This window comes from Syngnathoides biaculeatus, chromosome 1 (genome assembly GCF_019802595.1).
Source record: "Syngnathoides biaculeatus isolate LvHL_M chromosome 1, ASM1980259v1, whole genome shotgun sequence".
Classification (NCBI taxonomy): Eukaryota; Metazoa; Chordata; class Actinopteri; order Syngnathiformes; family Syngnathidae; genus Syngnathoides; species Syngnathoides biaculeatus.
Genome location: NC_084640.1, coordinates 13,409,764 through 13,427,052, shown reverse-complemented (window position 1 = coordinate 13,427,052; position 17,289 = coordinate 13,409,764). Strand labels below are relative to the sequence as shown.

Below are 17,289 nucleotides of genomic sequence, written 5' to 3'. Positions count from 1 at the left end.
GTCACTGCAATTGTTCTCCCATTAGGAACCGCTTTGTTGACGTTTGATCACTGGCACACCTTCGACCCCCCCCCAATATGGGTTATTAAGCTTCTCCGACCTCTTGCGCCCACTTAACCCTTTGCAGACCCCCCCCCCCCCCCGACCCTCCAGTCTGAAACCATAAAAAAAAGGTGTATCCCCCCCCCCCCCCCCGAACATCAGTTCTTCTTAGCCTTGGGCGAGTCGTACTTCCTCTTGCTGGAGAACCAGAGCATGAACGGGATGCCGATGGAGGGGAGGGTCATCACCCCGAAGGCGGCCCAGTCCAGCTAGAGAGCAAAGGATTGGGGGGGGGGGGTGAGTGTGGGGTCAACAGGTTTGTTTGTGTGTGTGTGCTTCTCACATAATGCGGGGAAAAGCGGCGGTCGAACTCCCTCTGAGCAAGGATGCCGCCCTGGCCAGGGGCGCTGGTGTAGCCCACCTACGAAGCGTAGAAAGCGCCTGTCACTTCGCTGTCGGCCATCTTGAAAAAAATAATAATAATAATACAATCCTACCACAACTTGTCCGCCCTCCTGAGCCAGGTAGCTGACGGACGCCGAGGTGAAGTTAAAGTAGCCGGCTTTCAAGGGGCGCAGGACCACGGTGTGGGACACGTTGCTGGCTCTGAAAGCCCCCCCCCCCCTAAAGTTAAGGTTCACAATATGAAAAGAAGCCAACTCCACAGCGCCCCCTGTAATTTTACTCAAATTGGGTGGATGTGTATTATTTTGACAGGAAAAGTTCTGCAAATAGTGCCCCCCAAACCTTTTTTTTTTTCGCACGTGAGCTTCAGTGAAGGCTAATTTGTCTTTCGACGTGAATGTTTTGTTTGTCCCGCGTGGTGCACAAACGCATCCAGCGGGTCCACAAAAACAAAGCTGACAGTTGTGGATCAGTGTGGATCCAAGGCCAAGCGGGAACATGGTCGTGCGATTGGTGAGCCGTCAACCCAGATTTTTCCACTTGAGCGGGAACCCCGAAATAGACTTTCAAGGATACGGCGCAATGCGGTCCCATTTCACGTTCAGCATGCCCGAAACGATTCCAAAGTCCTCGGGAGGGAAGGAATCGTCGGACAGCTCCACCTCCAGAGCGGCGCTGGAAGAAAACGCAACCTTTTCGTTTTTTGGGGAATGTATACCGTAACGGTGCTGAAGTGACTAACTGGAATAATTTGATCAAACAGTGCAGACGCAGCGGACGTGTTCCCACCTGGAGCCCACGTTGTACAGGTTGTACTGCAGGGTCAGGTCTCGGCCTTCCACGGCGTAGCGGTTGAGCAGGGACTTGGACGCCAGCAGACGGGCGCCCTCCTCTCCGGAACCGAGGGCCAGCAGCGCCAAGACCAAAAAGACGTGCAGCGTCTTCATCATCTGCAAGGCAAAAAAAGTGCGCTTACAAGTAACATTTAACACAATAAATCATTTCGCTCGGTAGCGTAGTGCCGTTAGCATCTAACCGGATGTGCATACGTAGTAATATTTAAAAAGTGTTGTGTGTAGATAAATGTAGCATAAAAACAGCCTTGCTACATGATCAATGTTATGTGGAAAAATAAAGGAGTTAGTTTAAAAAAAAAAAAAAACAGGAAGTGGAGTTTTGTAACAACGCGGCTGAAGAAAAATAAGCTTATAGTATGCTTCAATTGTTGTTTTTAAGCATTTATTTCACTGTCCGCTCAAAGTTCAGCTCGCTAGCGTCCAGTAGCTTGTCAAAGACGCTTACGTGGACCAGACGGCACGAGAGCATTTCCATTCAAAAAAAGAAATTGAAAACAATTACACAAACGGCGCTATGAAATGTCACGCTGCCCTTTGCGTCGCGCTCAAGCGGCTGCGTCTGAAGTTTGAACGTGGAAATAAACGCGCGTTTTTGACGAAGAAAGGAGGAAATTAGGGGAGATGGTTACCGTGTGTAGCTTCTTTTTTTGCAGCACGGGAGCGAAGGAGGTCAAGACGCGCATGCGCGCAAATCGGAGACTGCCGTTGACACGACGTGTACAACAGATCGGAAAAAAAAAAATGACGGGATCGCTCATTGGCCACCGTAGCGGAAGTCGCTGGAAGCAGATATCCGCCATCTTGATCCTCCCAAAACAAACATGCCGACCAGTTTCGTGGCTGTGAGAAAAACATTCCACAGGTAAATTTGAAAGATTTACTTTGACACTGTTCAAGTTTGTTTGCAAAGGTTTTTTTATTTTTATTTTCTGATAAGTTTAATTCACGTGGACAAAGTTTTGTTTACGGTTGTTGTAGTGGTTCATGGTTCACTCTGCGAAAAAAGCGACGTCAATATTTTCCCAAACTTCATGCTGTCTGAGTGTTCAACTGGTAAAGATGAATTTGTCTACTGTATTTTGTGATGAATGTATACATGTATATATTTTTTCATGGTAGGTTCCCTCAAAATAAGCACTTGAAGAGGAAATGGATTCTAAACGTGACAAAACTGGGCAGATAACGCGCCTGCGAACGTTTGCAGTTATTTCAGTTTCCGGACCACCGAATGAAAAAGGTAAGACGTATCGAGCTGCTGCGATATGATTATTTGATCACGTTTATTTGCTGTTGTAAGATTATTTGGCTCCTGTGATGAAGACAGTAGGGGGCGATCGAGTTCTTCTACATAGAGGTAACTAATATACGTTATATCCTAACCCTAACCTTAAAACAAAAGTTGATAAAAAGATATACGTATAAATGTACGTTCGCTTTCCGAGACGTCCAGAGTGAACGTGAACGCCCGCGGAGCGCTGCGCTCGCGTTAGCGCTGTGATAGCGTGTTGCTGCTGCGTTACAGGCGTGTCTCAGTGATATTTACCGGTAAGTTTTATTTTAACCGGCCCTGTTAGCATTAGCCCTAGCGTTAATTTGGTCTACCTTATTCAGTTCCTCGGGCCTCCCTGGCTTAATAAAAATATATCTGTCAGAAATTTGGCCCGCACTCTTAAATGGAATGCTTATATTTCACATAGTGGAGCACAGCGTATTTTGAGAAAAGTTAACGTCACGGAAATCGGGCCCTAGGTAATATGCGAGGTTTCTTGCTAGTCATGGTGTTATACGTCTTTCCTTTGCACTTATAGCCTTTTTTGGCTTAGCAAGTCGAATTAAAAATCCTTCATGTTACCAGAAATGGAAAACATACCAAGCTCACACGACCACTTTTAATTCTACATGCCAAACTTTCTTGAGAAAAGCCCCACCATAATACAACCTAGCCACGCGTTTTGGGAGTGCCAAGATGGCGTCCAACTGTCTTTAACCAATCGACACACCCCTCGATATGTATGAGCTTTTTTTTTTTTTTTAAGATCAGTGACGTGACCGGCAGGCACTACACGGGGGTCGTCAAGTCCACAGCGCCCTCTGACGCATTGGAGGTGATATGGTTTCCTCTTGTATAGATTTACCTATAGTTTTGTAATAATCAAAAAACCGTAAAAATAGAACAATAAAATATTATAAAATAATTATAATAATATATAAATTATATATTTATAAATAAAATAATCGCTCAATATGTTCAGATATTGGTAGATAATTTATTAATCCCCAAGGTAAATTCAAAAGCAAAATTACGACTGTTACGACGATGACTGTTACTTCTTCTTGCCCGCGACCCTTGTGAGGATAAGCGTCTCCGAAAAATGGATTGATGGACGGAGCTTTGATTGTATAGATATTTCTGTGGCATAATTAAAATAGGTTTATTACTGACCACATACCAACATGCAGCATCTTAATTGTGATTTTTTGGGGGGGAAAAATTTCTGAATATTGGACATTTCTTCTCTCTTTTCACTGATGCTTTCTTTTACTGGGGCTTTTATTGTCACCTCATCTATTTATGTATCTCATATCTCGACAACTTGCAGACCTACATCTGTAGAAAAAAAAACCAAATGACGCTTTCCATCAATTTCAGCCTTTTAATGTAAACTGCTACACCTTATAAATACAAAATCTTTGTTAAATAACGTGAAAATGTAAACGACAGGGGTCATTCTTTTTTTTTTTTATTATTATTATTATTATTATTATTATTCCCTCTCAAAATTTCTACAGTTGCAGCTTAAAAACGAGAGAACATGGCTGTGCATGGCTTATCGGGAGGAACCGACCTCCTCCTTCCCGCGTTTTGTCGATTCCGGAGGCAAAAAGTGCTCGAGACGGTGACGTGAACGCCGCCGTTTGTGGTAAACAAAACAAAAACGGATCATTGCCTCTTGATTAATACCGTGATTAAATTAAAAAAAAAAGCATATCCATATATAGACGCCCCCTCGGACTCAAGCGAAAAGCTTTAGCAGCTCAGAAAGAAAAAAAATAATCATTTTTAAAAAGCATATTAAGAAGGATTCTCTGTGCAACTTCAGCTGGATTTTTGCATCACAAAGCCCGGAACATTCTGTGAAGTGGAGAGCAGAAGGAGGGGGGAAAAAAATCTTACAAAAATAGACAAAAACACCACGAGATTTTTTTTTCTTCTCAGCACCGCATTGAAAATATTTGATAATATTTAAATATGACGTGGAAAAAGGTTTGGTTGAGCCTTTCAAGTGACCGACGAGTTATGAGGGACGGCTTCGGTGGAGGTTCTGTTCTCCGCCGGACTCCAGCACGTTTGTAACCTTTTGGGAGCAGGGGGGGCACTTTTACAGCCCGTGTCCTCAATAGTCACGCTGTAGGAGGGCGGGGGGCTCTCGGACCTCCGGCCGGCGCCGTGGGTGTAATTGTCCGCCGCGAGCGTGCGGTTGGGAGGGGCGCGGACGCAGGCGCGCTTTAGCTCGGGGTGTCGCGGGGAGCAGCGGCGGGGGCCCGTGCGGGGCGCCTTGCCCTCCCCGTTGGGGAACCAGACCGTCGGGGGCAGGTTGAGGGTCTCCTGCGGCAAGTAGGGGTAGGTGGGCTGCAGGCGACACTGCACCAAGACCGGCGGGGCGCGGCTGTGGAGGCCACGAATCGGCTGAAAGACAAAAAGAGAAAAGAGAAGTGAAACTCCATCGCGTCAGAGCGCAGAAAAAGGCAAACAAAAAATCAAATCAATTTTTTAAAAAAAAGAAGCGTGACTCACCCGGCCTTGTGCCTGTTGAGTCAGCACGCCGTTCGGCCTCCCACTCGCATTCTGGCAAAAAAAAACAAACAAAAAAAAAAACCGAGCAGAGGCCGGTTACGACAAGTTCAAGCATCAAACGGGCGCGCAAACAGTCGGCCCCGCGCCCGCTTACCCGCGGCGCCGCCGGGTCCGGCCGCACGTGGCCGAGCCTGCCGAGGAGGGTCAGGGCGACGAGGCGGTAGTGGAGGAGAAGGCACACGACCACCAGCACCGTCGCGCTCATCGCCAGCAGGATAAGAACTATCTGAACCAGCTCCAGTTCAGCTGCGAGGGAAGGGAGACCGAGAGTGAGGTGAGGCGGCCACGCCGGTGCTCTGGTCGTCATGGTAACTGGGCCACAGCTTTCTCCCGGGAAAATCGATACACGAATAAAGAAATAAAAGCAGGGGCGTCCGAAATCGCGACGCAGAAAGTTATTGTCAATGCCTAACGACGAGATAAGGGCTGGGGGGGCGGGGTGGGACCTGTAGGAAAATACATCCATCCATTTTCTTAGCTGCTTATCCTCACAAGGGTTGCGGGGAGTGCTGGAGCCAGTCAATCGCAGGGCACGTTGAGACAAATGACTGCACTCACAATCACACCAAGGGGTAATTCAGTGTCCAATTCATGTTGCGTGATTTTGGGATGTGGGAAGAAATCGGGGTGCCCACCCGGAGAAAAGCCACGCAGGCGCGGGGAGAACTTGCAAAACTCCACACAGGCGGGGCCGGGATCCAACCCGGGTCCTCAGAACTGTGAGGCCGACACTTTACCAGCTGCTCCACCGTGCCGCTGGCATTTTTTTTATAGCACACTTAAAAAGTCACCAGATTTAATCAAAATCCATCAATTTTCTAAGTTGCTTATCCTCACGAGGGTTGCGGGGAGTGCTGGAGCCTATCCCAGCTGTCAACAGGGCAGGAGGCGGAGTTACACCCTGAACTGGTTGCCAGCCAATCGCAGGGCACATGAAGGTAAACAAGACAAATAGTCGCACTCTCAATCTCACCTACAGGCAATTTGGAGTGTCCAGTTAATGTCTCAAGTTTTTGGGATGTGGAATGAAACCGGAGAGCCTATCCGGAGAAAACCCACGCAGGCACGTGGAGAACATGCAAACTCTACACAGGCGGGTCTGGTATCGAATCTGGGTCCTCAGAACTGTGAGGCCAACGCTTTACCAGCTGCTCCAACGTGCCGCTGGCATTTTTATAGCACACTTAAAAAGGCATCAAATTGAATCAATTTTTTTTCTTAAATCATCCCTTGATGCATATTTCACTCAGCCAAAAGAAATCCGGTCGGCACCCCGATCACGAGCGGACGCACGGCAAAAGTCCGTTGCCCAACGGCACACAGGAAGTCTGCCATTTTGCTCGCGGGGCAGCCCATCCGAGCGGCCATCGCGCTGTTTTTTTTTTTTTTTTTTTTTTTGGTCGCAGATCCTCTTAACATTTGACCTTAATTGTATCAAAAATGATGTCTTGACCAAAAAAAAAAAAAACTCGCTTTGACTGACACGCATATCCACAGAACTCTCCCGGGCCAGAACAGAACCAGCTCGAGTCTCGGCTTTAAATCAATTTGATCTGCCGCCGATAATGCTAGCTAGCGGGCCTCTTTTGATGCATTTTGCTTCATTTAAAACAGGGGAATGATTGCGTTGTAAAACTGAAGGGGGGGGGGTGTGATACGAGCTGGATGAGCCATGTGGTCTGGGTTGCAGGGATCATTTATTGGACCATTTATTACCCAGACGTGTCTAGACACAATACACACGCACTCGCAGTGTTTCATCGGGGGGGGGGGGGGCGGCCGACGAGAAGGAAGGCAGGGCGCCGCGGATCAGACGCCATCTGGCTCATTAGCTATGTCTCTAATCCCAATCTAATATTCAAAAAGTGGTGCATGCAAATGGAACGCCGCTTCCCTGACCTTGATTTGAAGAAACTGAAATAATGCTGCGCGCCCGGCGAGCTTTTGGGGAGACGTGACGTAGATAATTCCGGCGCAAAATAGAAGCGTTGTTATGCTAGCATTAGCGAAATGGCTACATCTTGTGTTTGTCTACCAACAGTTGAATGTATGCTTGATACATAGTTATTACAGTACTCCCGGTACATAATTTACCCATATAGCATCCAACTTTTTTTTTTAAGATAAGTTTTGTCCAAATCATGATGAAAAAAAATTTAATGAAATCTTTATAATTTTACTACTATATTTAAATCAATTCAAATTTCTTTTCTTTTTTTATTGCTCGGTTTTTTTTTGTCACTCCAATTTTAACTGACTGTTTTGTACATATTTTTGACAGTTTCTTTTTCCGCAAACATGGAAAAGGAGAAAATATTTTTTTAAAAAGTTGAGTTACATGTGTGATTTTTTTTTTATTACATTTTAATATAATTTCTGAAATTTTTTTTCAAATATTTTTGGCTTGAATCAATTGTGCCATTTTTCAACTTTTTTAAAGTAGTTTTCCAGCATTCTGTCCTTATTGCACACCAAAATAAATAAATAAATAAGCTACTTTACCATTTATTAATCCATAACACTGCCAAAATAAAGCTAAAATGAAGCGATTCACGTGATACAAATCAGAATATAATCCAGATACTTTTGTGATATGTTTTGAGTGCAGTATTGATCCCAAAGCACGTCCAGTCCAATCAAAGCCTCCCGAAACCCACTTGACTGATTCCTCGTCGGCCTCCAAACGACAAAATATGAAGAAAAAAAATGGCGTGTGCGCCAAACCACGGATCAGATGTGCGACTATTAAATTTGCCCCCCCCCGAGGTGAAAACGCAAAATGTCTCGCGCCGGGCGGACAAAGAGCGAAAGGGAAGAATACAAAGACCCAGACGCAGATCCTGGCTGACAGACCTTCACCTTTCACCCTTGACCCCCCCGCCTCGCTACTCCCCCAGCCCTGAGGGGGAGCGAGCGACCCCCAGACAGACAGCCGGCTTTAATGAGGAGTCTGCTGCATCGCAAATCAATCTGTGCTTTTTGTGTCGACCCCCCCCCCCCAACCCCCCACCACCAACCTCATCCGGCCTTGTTCCCACCACCGATGGAGAGAAAAAATAAAATAAAATCGCATTTCATAGATGAAAAAAAGAAACAATAATAAACATTTGATCTGTCTAGCGAGCTAGCTAGCTAGAGTACCAATCCCGTGCGTATGTGCATCTATCAACCTACCGAGCCAACCTATAACGGGAAAAACATCCATTTTCTTCGCCGCTTATCCTCACAAGGGTCGCGGTGAGTGCTGGAGCCTACGCTAAATACAGTAAAACTAAAATAAAGTAAGACTACTCGGCCTATCTGAATTGATCGAGCCAGGTAAAAACAAACTATGAATCTGTTAATGATATAAAGACTCAGATGATTGAAATGAAAGAGGGATCGCCGGATATGTAAATGACAGCGAACATTGAAATTATTAAATATGATGTAAAAATTGTGACCCGAAGGATGTGTCGGATAATGACGGACGGTGGCGTGATGTCGGGGTTCCCCTCGTTTAGCTCAGCGGTGGGGAAGAATCGGTCCAGGTTAACTCATTGTACCATTTGTATGATTCATCTTCTGTATTATTTTTTAATTCTGTATTTTTGGTGGGGGTAAAGGGGGGGGGGTGTCTCATGTGTTCATAGAATGTAAACGCGGCCATAGGGGACATGTCACACTTGAAATGCATACGGAAACAGAGATTCCAAAGCGCCGCAAACGCCTGCCGCGACGTTTATTACGTGATATTTTTCAACGTATGACATCGTAACTGTTGCCAGATACTTTCTTGGGTACATCCGTACAGGAGATATATGGGGAAATATCCTATTTATACAAGTAAAAAATGCTAGTGGTAAGTAAAAAAAATACTGTATATTGATTGGCAACACAACAAGTGTGGTTCCATAACAACCATGATTGTGGTTTTTTGTTTTTTCTTTAATAATATTCATAGAGGAGTACCAAATGTCGCAGCAAAATCTTCTTAGAATTTGGGAGTTCGGCTCATCTGGTGGCTGCACCATCCGGGCTAAGGGAGCAGCGGCAAAAATACAGCACTGCACAATCCACGCATGGCCCCGCCACATAATAAGTCACAAAATGATGATTATGATGCCATCAGATGAAAAAAAAAAAAAAAAGTGCTGCAAGAGTTGCGCTGCAGCTGGGTCGCACCTGCAGGTAACCTCAGCGCACCGTGCGGGATGTTTATTACATTGTAACAGACATAAATGCGTTCTAAATCCTGTGCTGAAGATGCCAAATATGTAGTTTAGCAGGTGACTTACATATATCCATGCCCCGTGGCTGGGATCCGGCGCAGGAGCAATAACCATTGGACTGTGGGGGGGTTCGCAAATGGGACGCCGGGGAAGCCGGGGGGGTGGAGCGAGGACGAGCCGCCGCCGCAGCCACTGCCGCCGGAGCCTCCGCATGCAGTCCCCGGCTACATGGCCGCGGCCCCCGGAGGAGCTCCGATCCTCATTCCAGCCAGAGAAAAGATGTCGTCTCCGGTGCTGTGTATCCGCGTCTGGCTGCCGCCAGGCCGTTGTGATTTACGGACCGCCCTCCTCCTCCCTCGACTCGGTGGGGGAGGAATGGATGAGAGGACGGGGACGGGGGCGGGGGTGCAGCCAGACCAGAAAACCAGACCCAGACACGTCATCCTCCAGACAGCCTCTGCGTTTAATATCTAGAAATAAAATAACCCCCCCCCCCATCCCCGCAAACAATAAACAACATATTTTTGGCACATTTTACTACATTTAATACGCAATATTAGGCACACCGGCAATGTCATTGCTTCTTATGTGACTTTTGCAGTCATTTAAAAAGTCAAAACAACGACGACAGTAGTTCAGTATGATATATTGAAATATTTATGGCATTAACCCCCAATTTTCCGCATCACCTACGTAAATATTTGTACGCAAACGGTGTTAAATTGTCGCTCAATTTGTTTTGGTCGGTTAATAAAGTTTCTGTGAATATGACAATTATGACAACTTTTCTCTTTTCTTCCATTGCTGTATTCGCCCTCTCTTTTCTTGATTTCATACTTTTTTCTCATCATCCTTTCCTTCTTTTTCACGCCTTATCTTCTCTTCCATCCTGTTTTTATTCCTTCCATGCTCACACCCCTTTCCTTCCATTTAGTCAGCCTCCTTTTTTTCATTCTTTCCATCTTTTTCTTCTAGTTCAGACTTCCAGCCATTCATCCCTTTTCATGCTTTCCCTTCATGGACCCCTTTTCTACCTTCATTCCTCCCGTACTTGTACTCTTTTTTTGCAACTTTCTTCCTTTATTTCCTTTCCTTATCTTCTCGTCCATCCACCCATCTTTCCTTTACTTCATCCCTCCCTTTCTGAACACCATTCCTGCCATTCATCCTTTCTTCCTGCCTTGCACCCTTTTCTTTTCTTCCATTGGTGTATTCGCCCTCTCTTTTCTTGATTTCATACTTTTTTCTCATCATCCTTTCCTTCTTTTCCATCCATCTTTCCTTCCTTCCCATCCACCCATATTTCCTTTAGTTCATCCTTCCCTTTCTGAACTTTTGAGCACCATTCATCCTTTCTTCCTGCCTTGCACCCTTTTGTCTTTTCTTCCATTGCTGCATTTGCCCTCTCTTTTCCCCCATCATCCTTTCCTTCTTTCTCATGCCTTATCTTCCCTTCCATCCTTCATTTCTTCCATCTTTTCTTTAGTTCATCCCTTCATCTTTTCTTCCATTGCTGTATTTGCCCTCTCTTCCCCCCATCCTTTCCTTCTTTTTACGCCTTATCTTCTCTTCCATCCTTCATTTCCTCCATCTTTTCTTTAGTTCATCCTTCGCCTTTTCTTCCATTGCTGCATTTGCCCTCTTTTTCCCCCCATCCTTTCCTTCTTTCTCATCCCTTATCTTCCCTTCCATCCTTCATTTCTTCCATCTTTTCTTTAGTTCATCCCTTCATCTTTTCTTCCATTGCTGTATTTGCCCTCTCTTCCCCCCATCCTTTCCTTCTTTTTTACGCCTTATCTTCTCTTCCATCCTTCATTTCCTCCATCTTTCCTTTAGTTCATCCCTTCGCCTTTTCTTCCATTGCTGCATTTGCCCTCTCTTTTCCCCCCATCATCCTTTCCTTCTTTCTCATCCCTTATCTTCCCTTCCATCCTTCATTTCTTCCATCTTTTCTTTAGTTCATCCCTTTGCCTTTTCTTCCATTGCTGCATTTGCCCTCTCTTTTCCCCCATCATCCTTTCCTTCTTTCTCATCCCTTATCTTCTCTTCCATCCTTCATTTCTTCCATCTTTTCTTTAGTTCATCCCTTCATCTTTTCTTCCATTGCTGTATTTGCCCTCTCTTCCCCCCATCATCCTTTCCTTCTTTCTCATCCCTTATCTTCTCTTCCATCCTTCATTTCTTCCATCTTTTCTTTAGTTCATCCCTTCATCTTTTCTTCCATTGCTGTATTTGCCCTCTCTTCCCCCCATCATCCTTTCCTTCTTTCTCATCCCTTATCTTCTCTTCCATCCTTCATTTCTTCCATCTTTTCTTTAGTTCATCCCTTCGCCTTTTCTTCCATTGCTGCATTTGCCCTCTCTTTTCCCCCATCATTCTTTCCTTCTCTTTTCTGCCTTATCTTCTCTTCCATCCTTCCTTCCATTGCCCTCTCTTTTTTCAGTCAGGATAATCTAGTTAGTATTTTCACATTACAGTAGTTCAGTGTTATATATTTAAATATTAATCGCATTTTTTTCATTTTCTGCGCCACCTACGTAAATATTTGTCCGCAAACGGTGTTCAATTGTCGCTCAAATTGTGTTGGTCGGTTAAATAAAGTTTTTACAAAAAAAAACTATGACGTCGCCAAAGCCGGAAAAAGGAGACGGAAAGACACCGCAGCCATCTTCCTGAGGTCAACTCAGCGCAGGGTTGTAATTCTTTTACAATAAACACCGAAATTGGAGGGTAATTATCATTTTTTTCCAGGCAGAACGTGAAAAAATGACGCGTGATATTCTGTCGCGTTCGCGCGCAGTTCGCCCGACGCCTCTTTCCGCGTTAGCGCGTAACATTGTTTTGCGCTCGAAGAAGTTAACATTACAAAGTTAGCCGGGTGTCGACTTGGCGACGATTTGACGAAATCTGCATGGTGAAAAGTCAAAATGTGACACAAGTTTTGTTATTGTAGCTTGTTCAAACACTGACGTCAAGGTTGGTAGCATGTGGTTGCTACACGAGCAGTGCGCATGCGTTGAAGAGCGGCACTTTGTTTTATTTCCGGGTCATTTTTTTTTTATTTACGTAGAATACATAATTATAGGCTATAATTATCTCGAATGTGCATTGTCGGGTTTTTAATAATAATTACAGTGCAACTTTTCAAATGCCGGCTGTGTGATTTTTTTTTTTTTTAAGTTCACCTCACATTTTAGTTTTAAAGAATCAAACCAATTATGATCGCATGGAGTTAATTCATAGTATTTAACTTGAGAGTTTTCGGAGTTAATGTTGCTTTTGTGGACTTCAATGAATTGGATCAGTTCATTTTAATAATTGGATATCTATGTCAAGTTATTTTGGAAGGCAAAACAACGGAAGCGTATTACTGCCACACCCAAAAAAATAATTGTGTAACGTTTCACATAAAAAAAGGTCGCATTTCACATAATTATGTGAATCATTTCACAGAATTCTGTGAAAGGTTCCACATAATTATGTGATATGTTTCACAGAATTTTGTGTGAAACATATCACATAATTATGATAATTGATTGAATGAATATTATTATTATAATTATGTGATATGTAACATAATATTCACATAGATCTGTGAAACGTTTCACATAAAAAAAGGTCGCGTTTCACATAATTATGTGATATGTTTCACAGAATTCTGTGAAATGATTCACAGAATTCTGTGAAACGCGACTTTTTTTTTAATTATGTGAAACGTTACACATAATTTTGTGATATGTTTCACAGAATTATGCGTGAATCATATCACATAACTATGATAATTGATTGAGTGAAAATGATTATTATAATTATGTGATATGTTTCACATAATTATGTAAAACGTGACTTTTTTTTTTTGGTGTGGCAGTAATACGCTTTCATACAAAACAATAATTCTCAGGACGTTATTGCATCGTAAGATCGGCGTTGTTTTGAAGTCCACTCATTGCGCTGGAATGTGTTTCACTCTTCAAAATGTTTTAAAATATGAATGTATTCAAGTTGTCTTTTTCATGAAATCACATGTTGGCCGATGGTGTGATGATGTAAAAAAAAAGAAAAAATGTTACATTGGCATCTTTTTCAGATGCCTCGACATTGCTCCGCTGGCGGCTGCAAATCCCATGACAACCGTGAGGCTCGTAATGCCGGCATCACATTCCACAAGTAATAATCCGGCATTGTTTACTAGCAATTATGCATTGATTCATTTTTTGTCGCACAGCTAAACTAAAGATTGATGTTTGTTGAATATCGGATCGGCCCAGGTTGCCCAAAGAAGCCTCCCGTCGGAGCCTCTGGATCTGCAACTCCCGCCGTCCGGACTCCTGGGACCCCCGGTCCAACTTTGTCTACTTTTGCTCCAAACATTTCACGCCGGAGAGCTTCGAGCTGGCCAGCTGCAGGTCGGCAACCGCGTGTCCGACTCTCCTGCCGCGATCGATGATATTATCGGTAGCGGTCGATCGCGGGTTGTTACAGCCAATGGCGCAATTCACATATAAAATATGAAAAGAAAAATCCACTGGTTTCTTTTAGGCAGCACACGGAACCTTAGCTAACAACCACCGCTGCTCCGCTACGCTATTTTTTTCGAGTTTACCTTACACACACACTGCACTAATAATGTATCCAATAGCTCATGTAATATGTACTTTATTTTGACAATATGATGTTAATTCCTCTCTCATTTAATAATGTTATGAGATTTTTTTCGACAATTAGGAATTTTGAGGAGCGCTGCCATTTTCGCGAGTCGCACGAACTACGTGCGCGGATGTGACGTGTAACGTGCCGTTCCAAACGCTCGATTACCACGGGGGGCGCCATTTATGGCTAGTGGCCTCCACGGACGCCGAAGCTCGGCTAACACCCGCCGCAGCCTGGCTAATGGCCTCCACGGCCGCCGAAGCTCGGCTAACGGCCTCCACGGCCGCCGAAGCTCGGCTAACGGCCTCCCCGGACGCCGAAGCTCGGCTAACACCCGCCGCAGCCTGTCTAACGGCCGCCGAAGGTCGGCTAACGCTCGCCAAACTCCGAGTCATTCCGCCCGAAGAACAATCCGAATATTCAACATTATTTACAGCCTCGGGTTCAAATCTGACTGCTGCAAAGCTGGCTGCTTGAAAAGTAGATCTCGGGGTAAAAAAAAAAAAATTAAAAAGTCTGGGCACCCCTGATCTGTAACATGCGCGAAGTTGCTGTGCTATCATGTTTTTGAGAGACAGTTAAAAACGTGCACCTGTTTTGGTTAGCGTCAGAGTTTCAAATGCGCTAAGCGGTTTGCTGTCAAACGAGGACAATCCCGCTAAATGTATGTGGGTTTTTTTTTTGTGTGTGGTTGTAGCGGCATCAGGAGGCTGAGGGAAGATGCGTTCCCAACCGTGTTTGATTCCACATCGGTGACCAAATCCAAAAACCCGGGGAAGCTCCTGAAACTGGAGGACAGGTGGGACAGGGTGACGTTTTGATTGGGTCGGGTCGCTCTTGAGTCAAGGTGCCGCTGCACCGTTGGGCTAGCGCTGTTTTAGCTAATTACGCTGACCTCCCCGTCGTCGCTGTGTGCATTTTACTGTGTAGAAACGGGCGTGTTTCGGGGGTGCAAAACCCCGACAAGCGTCAAACTCCAAATGAATCCGCCGAGGAAACCAACCAGGAGGAACCAGGAGCCCCTCAAGAGACGCCAGAAAACGAGGGGCAGCGACCGCTCCGAGACGAGACGCCTTCGCCTCCGCCGGCGTCGCCCCCTCGGCCGGTCTCTCCGTCGCGCTACATGCGCCGCCTCCCCCCGCGCCCGGGCTTCTACCTCCCCAAGGAGCACAGCTACGCCCAGCTCTGCCCCCTGGTGTGGCGGAAGCGCTACGACAAGGCCGTGGACTACCTGGAGAAGACCCTGCGGCAGCTGCACGCCGCCCGCCGGCGGGAAAACCGACTGCGCGGCTCCCTGCTGAGGCTGCGCGACAGGCAGCAGAAGATGCAAGGCAGCAGAGACGGCGGCGAGAACGCGGGGAAGTACTGCGGTCACTGCGGGAGAGGGCACAGGAAGTCGGAAATGGAGAAAGAAGCCAAGTCCAAGGGGGCAAATTCTCCAAGTTCCCCACACACAGTCCAAAGTCCGCAGAACCGGCCCGACTGCCGTCGTGAGCTGTGCGAGTGTCCTCACCGGGACCCGCGACCGCCGCCGCCGCTGCTGTGGATACAAGGCGAAGGCGAGGAGCAGTTCATCCTGGTCCCCGTCCCCGACGAAAGCCAGCTCCGGAATTATTTCGACGCCGCCGGCCGGGCCTCGCCGGGGTCCCGGGCGGACCCTGAGGACGGAACGGCGACGGGCGAAGACGTGAGGGAGAAACTGAAAGAGCACCTGGAGGGGTTTCACCTGCAGCTCAGCAGCGAGTTCGCCGGCTGAAAAACTGAAAAAAAAAATGTCATTCCAAGACTCACCGCGGCGGTTTTGGGTCCAACCGGCGGTCAAGGTTGCTTTTGGATTTTTCAGAACCACGCCTCGAAACATCTCAAGGAATCCATTCACAGAATAAAATTTCCAATTTGCATCAGAATATACCCGTTGTGTACAAATAACTTTTCAAGGACCACGCCCCGAATCACGTTCCGGAATAACTCGATTCGCACTCACGTGAGGATAAGCGGCTTGGATAATGACATGACAAATCTTCATTTTACTCCTGATTGCAATACATTATTCCTGCGCAATCTTTCGTTTTTTTTTTTTGTTTTTTTTTTTTTTAGAGCCGCACCCCGAACAAGTTTATGGAACCGACTCCCAGTCGTCCATCTTCCCGCCATAAATATGTCACTTTTGTTTGAATTTTGCTACGTCTTAATCATTTTTTTTTTCGAACCGCCCCCTCCCAAAAGTTTCCAACAACAGCGCTTCCCGCCCACGTTAGTTTCATACAAATTACGGTTCGAGTTTCGGTGCACAAAGAACACCACGAGTAATTCAACTTTTCCATCCGTCCATTTTCTCCGCCGCTTATCCTCACAAGGTTGCACCCCGAACTGGTCGCCAGCCAATCGCAAACAGCCGCGCTCACAATCACACCAAGGGGCAATTTAGATGTGGCATGTTTTTGGGATGCGGCAAGAGAAAACCCACACAGGCACAAGGGGGGGGGGGGCACACGCGAACTCCATACAGGCGGGGCCGGGATCAAACTCGGGTCCTCAGAACTGCGAGGTCAAGGCTTTACCCGCTGATTCCACCGTGCCGCCCTCCAAAGCAAACATTGACTTTTTTTTTTTTTTTTTTTTTTTTTGGGAGAGAGAGCACGCCAGTAATAATCTTACGGGAACGGAGTATTTTATTTGTATTTTATTTTTATTGATCGGCAACGCACTCCAGTTTATGCGATCACCCCGAAACAATTTGCTGATCGGGCGTGGCGGGCGACCCCTTCTTCCTATGTTTGAGCAGCTTCGAGTGGGCGGGGGCTTGTTTTGGATGACCCCCCCCCCCCCCGCACACCCCACACACACCCATATCCCATTTCCAACACAACGTTTAAATCATATTCAACACGACACCCCCTCAAGGACATCATCATCGAATAAACGCTCACCATCTGCGTTTTTTTTTTTTTTTTTTTTCAAAAACTAAATTCCTGTGGTTAATGTGAACCAAAATATGGCGCAGCCCCCCCCCCAGCCTTCCCCCCTCCCTCCTTCACGCACACACACTTCCACACACACCCCAGTGACGGCCCTCGCTCATAAAACCAGATCGAAGGAATGCGGTTGTGCCTGTTTCCGCGTCCTCCTCTTTTTTTAAAAATCTTTTTAATTACTATGATTTCAAAAGTGCTTCGAACCATCTTGCACTTCAATGCAATTTTTTTTTAAATGATATAATAAAACAGCAACAATACTGTCTAAATCCGTGCTAAAAGTTTCCAGATGT

The 17,289-nt window shown here is 45.8% G+C and overlaps 3 protein-coding genes across 11 annotated transcripts; 1 reads left to right on the top strand and 2 right to left on the bottom strand.

Annotated features, from left to right (window-relative positions):
* Positions 1-145: 145 nt before the first annotated feature.
* Positions 146-2,062, bottom strand: ssr2 (signal sequence receptor, beta). Of its 2 annotated transcripts, none has more exons than XM_061817980.1 (6): positions 1,934-2,062; positions 1,237-1,397; positions 1,024-1,122; positions 540-648; positions 386-463; positions 146-311 (listed from the first exon to the last, which is right to left on the bottom strand). In XM_061817980.1, exons 1-6 carry the CDS (start codon positions 2,060-2,062, stop codon positions 201-203), a joined length of 687 nt encoding a protein of 228 aa, XP_061673964.1. In that variant the 3' UTR covers positions 146-200. The 2 variants fall into 2 exon arrangements, with proteins under 2 accessions (XP_061673964.1, XP_061673973.1); XM_061817989.1 differs by lacking the exon at positions 1,934-2,062 and adding an exon at positions 1,807-1,928.
* Positions 2,029-16,934, top strand: thap7 (THAP domain containing 7). 7 transcript variants are annotated; one of them, XM_061817720.1, is made up of 7 exons: positions 2,029-2,166; positions 2,424-2,541; positions 3,341-3,409; positions 13,459-13,538; positions 13,640-13,777; positions 14,719-14,820; positions 14,952-16,934. In XM_061817720.1, exons 2-7 carry the CDS (start codon positions 2,533-2,535, stop codon positions 15,775-15,777), a joined length of 1,224 nt encoding a protein of 407 aa, XP_061673704.1. In that variant the 5' UTR covers positions 2,029-2,166; positions 2,424-2,532; the 3' UTR covers positions 15,778-16,934. The 7 variants fall into 7 exon arrangements, with proteins under 7 accessions (XP_061673704.1, XP_061673708.1, XP_061673725.1 ...); XM_061817724.1 differs by lacking the exon at positions 3,341-3,409 and having other exon boundaries at positions 14,952-16,933; XM_061817741.1 differs by lacking the exons at positions 2,029-2,166; positions 2,424-2,541; positions 3,341-3,409 and adding an exon at positions 2,625-2,658 and having other exon boundaries at positions 14,952-16,933.
* On the bottom strand, positions 3,465-12,365 carry LOC133499657 (protein TMEPAI-like). 2 transcript variants are annotated; one of them, XM_061817926.1, is made up of 5 exons: positions 12,238-12,365; positions 9,438-9,841; positions 5,255-5,406; positions 5,101-5,151; positions 3,465-4,992 (listed from the first exon to the last, which is right to left on the bottom strand). In XM_061817926.1, the coding sequence occupies exons 2-5, from the start codon at positions 9,445-9,447 to the stop codon at positions 4,585-4,587; spliced, it is 621 nt and encodes a 206-aa protein (XP_061673910.1). In that variant the 5' UTR covers positions 9,448-9,841; positions 12,238-12,365; the 3' UTR covers positions 3,465-4,584. The 2 variants fall into 2 exon arrangements, with proteins under 2 accessions (XP_061673910.1, XP_061673902.1); XM_061817918.1 differs by lacking the exons at positions 9,438-9,841; positions 12,238-12,365 and having other exon boundaries at positions 5,255-7,192.
* Positions 16,935-17,289: the final 355 nt, after the last annotated feature.

Excerpts from the sequence above, each read along its gene's own strand:
- thap7 (XM_061817720.1), top strand. Across the intron at positions 13,539-13,639 it reads GCCGGCATCACATTCCACAA|GTTGCCCAAAGAAGCCTCCC; the intron begins GTAATAATCCGG and ends GGATCGGCCCAG. Across the intron at positions 14,821-14,951 it reads CTCCTGAAACTGGAGGACAG|AAACGGGCGTGTTTCGGGGG; the intron begins GTGGGACAGGGT and ends TTTACTGTGTAG.
- LOC133499657 (XM_061817918.1), bottom strand. The coding sequence starts at position 5,626 with ATGGATGTATTTTCCTACAGGTCCCACCCCGCCCCCCCAGCCCTTATC. Across the intron at positions 5,152-5,254 it reads CGGACCCGGCGGCGCCGCGG|AATGCGAGTGGGAGGCCGAA; the intron begins GTAAGCGGGCGC and ends TTTTTTTGCCAG. Across the intron at positions 4,993-5,100 it reads CTCAACAGGCACAAGGCCGG|CCGATTCGTGGCCTCCACAG; the intron begins GTGAGTCACGCT and ends TTTGTCTTTCAG.
- ssr2 (XM_061817980.1), bottom strand. The coding sequence starts at position 2,062 with ATGAGCGATCCCGTCATTTTTTTTTTTCCGATCTGTTGTACACGTCGT. Across the intron at positions 1,398-1,933 it reads AAAAAAAGAAGCTACACACG|ATGATGAAGACGCTGCACGT; the intron begins GTAACCATCTCC and ends TTTGCCTTGCAG. Across the intron at positions 649-1,023 it reads AAATGGGACCGCATTGCGCC|AGCCAGCAACGTGTCCCACA; the intron begins GTATCCTTGAAA and ends GGGGGCTTTCAG.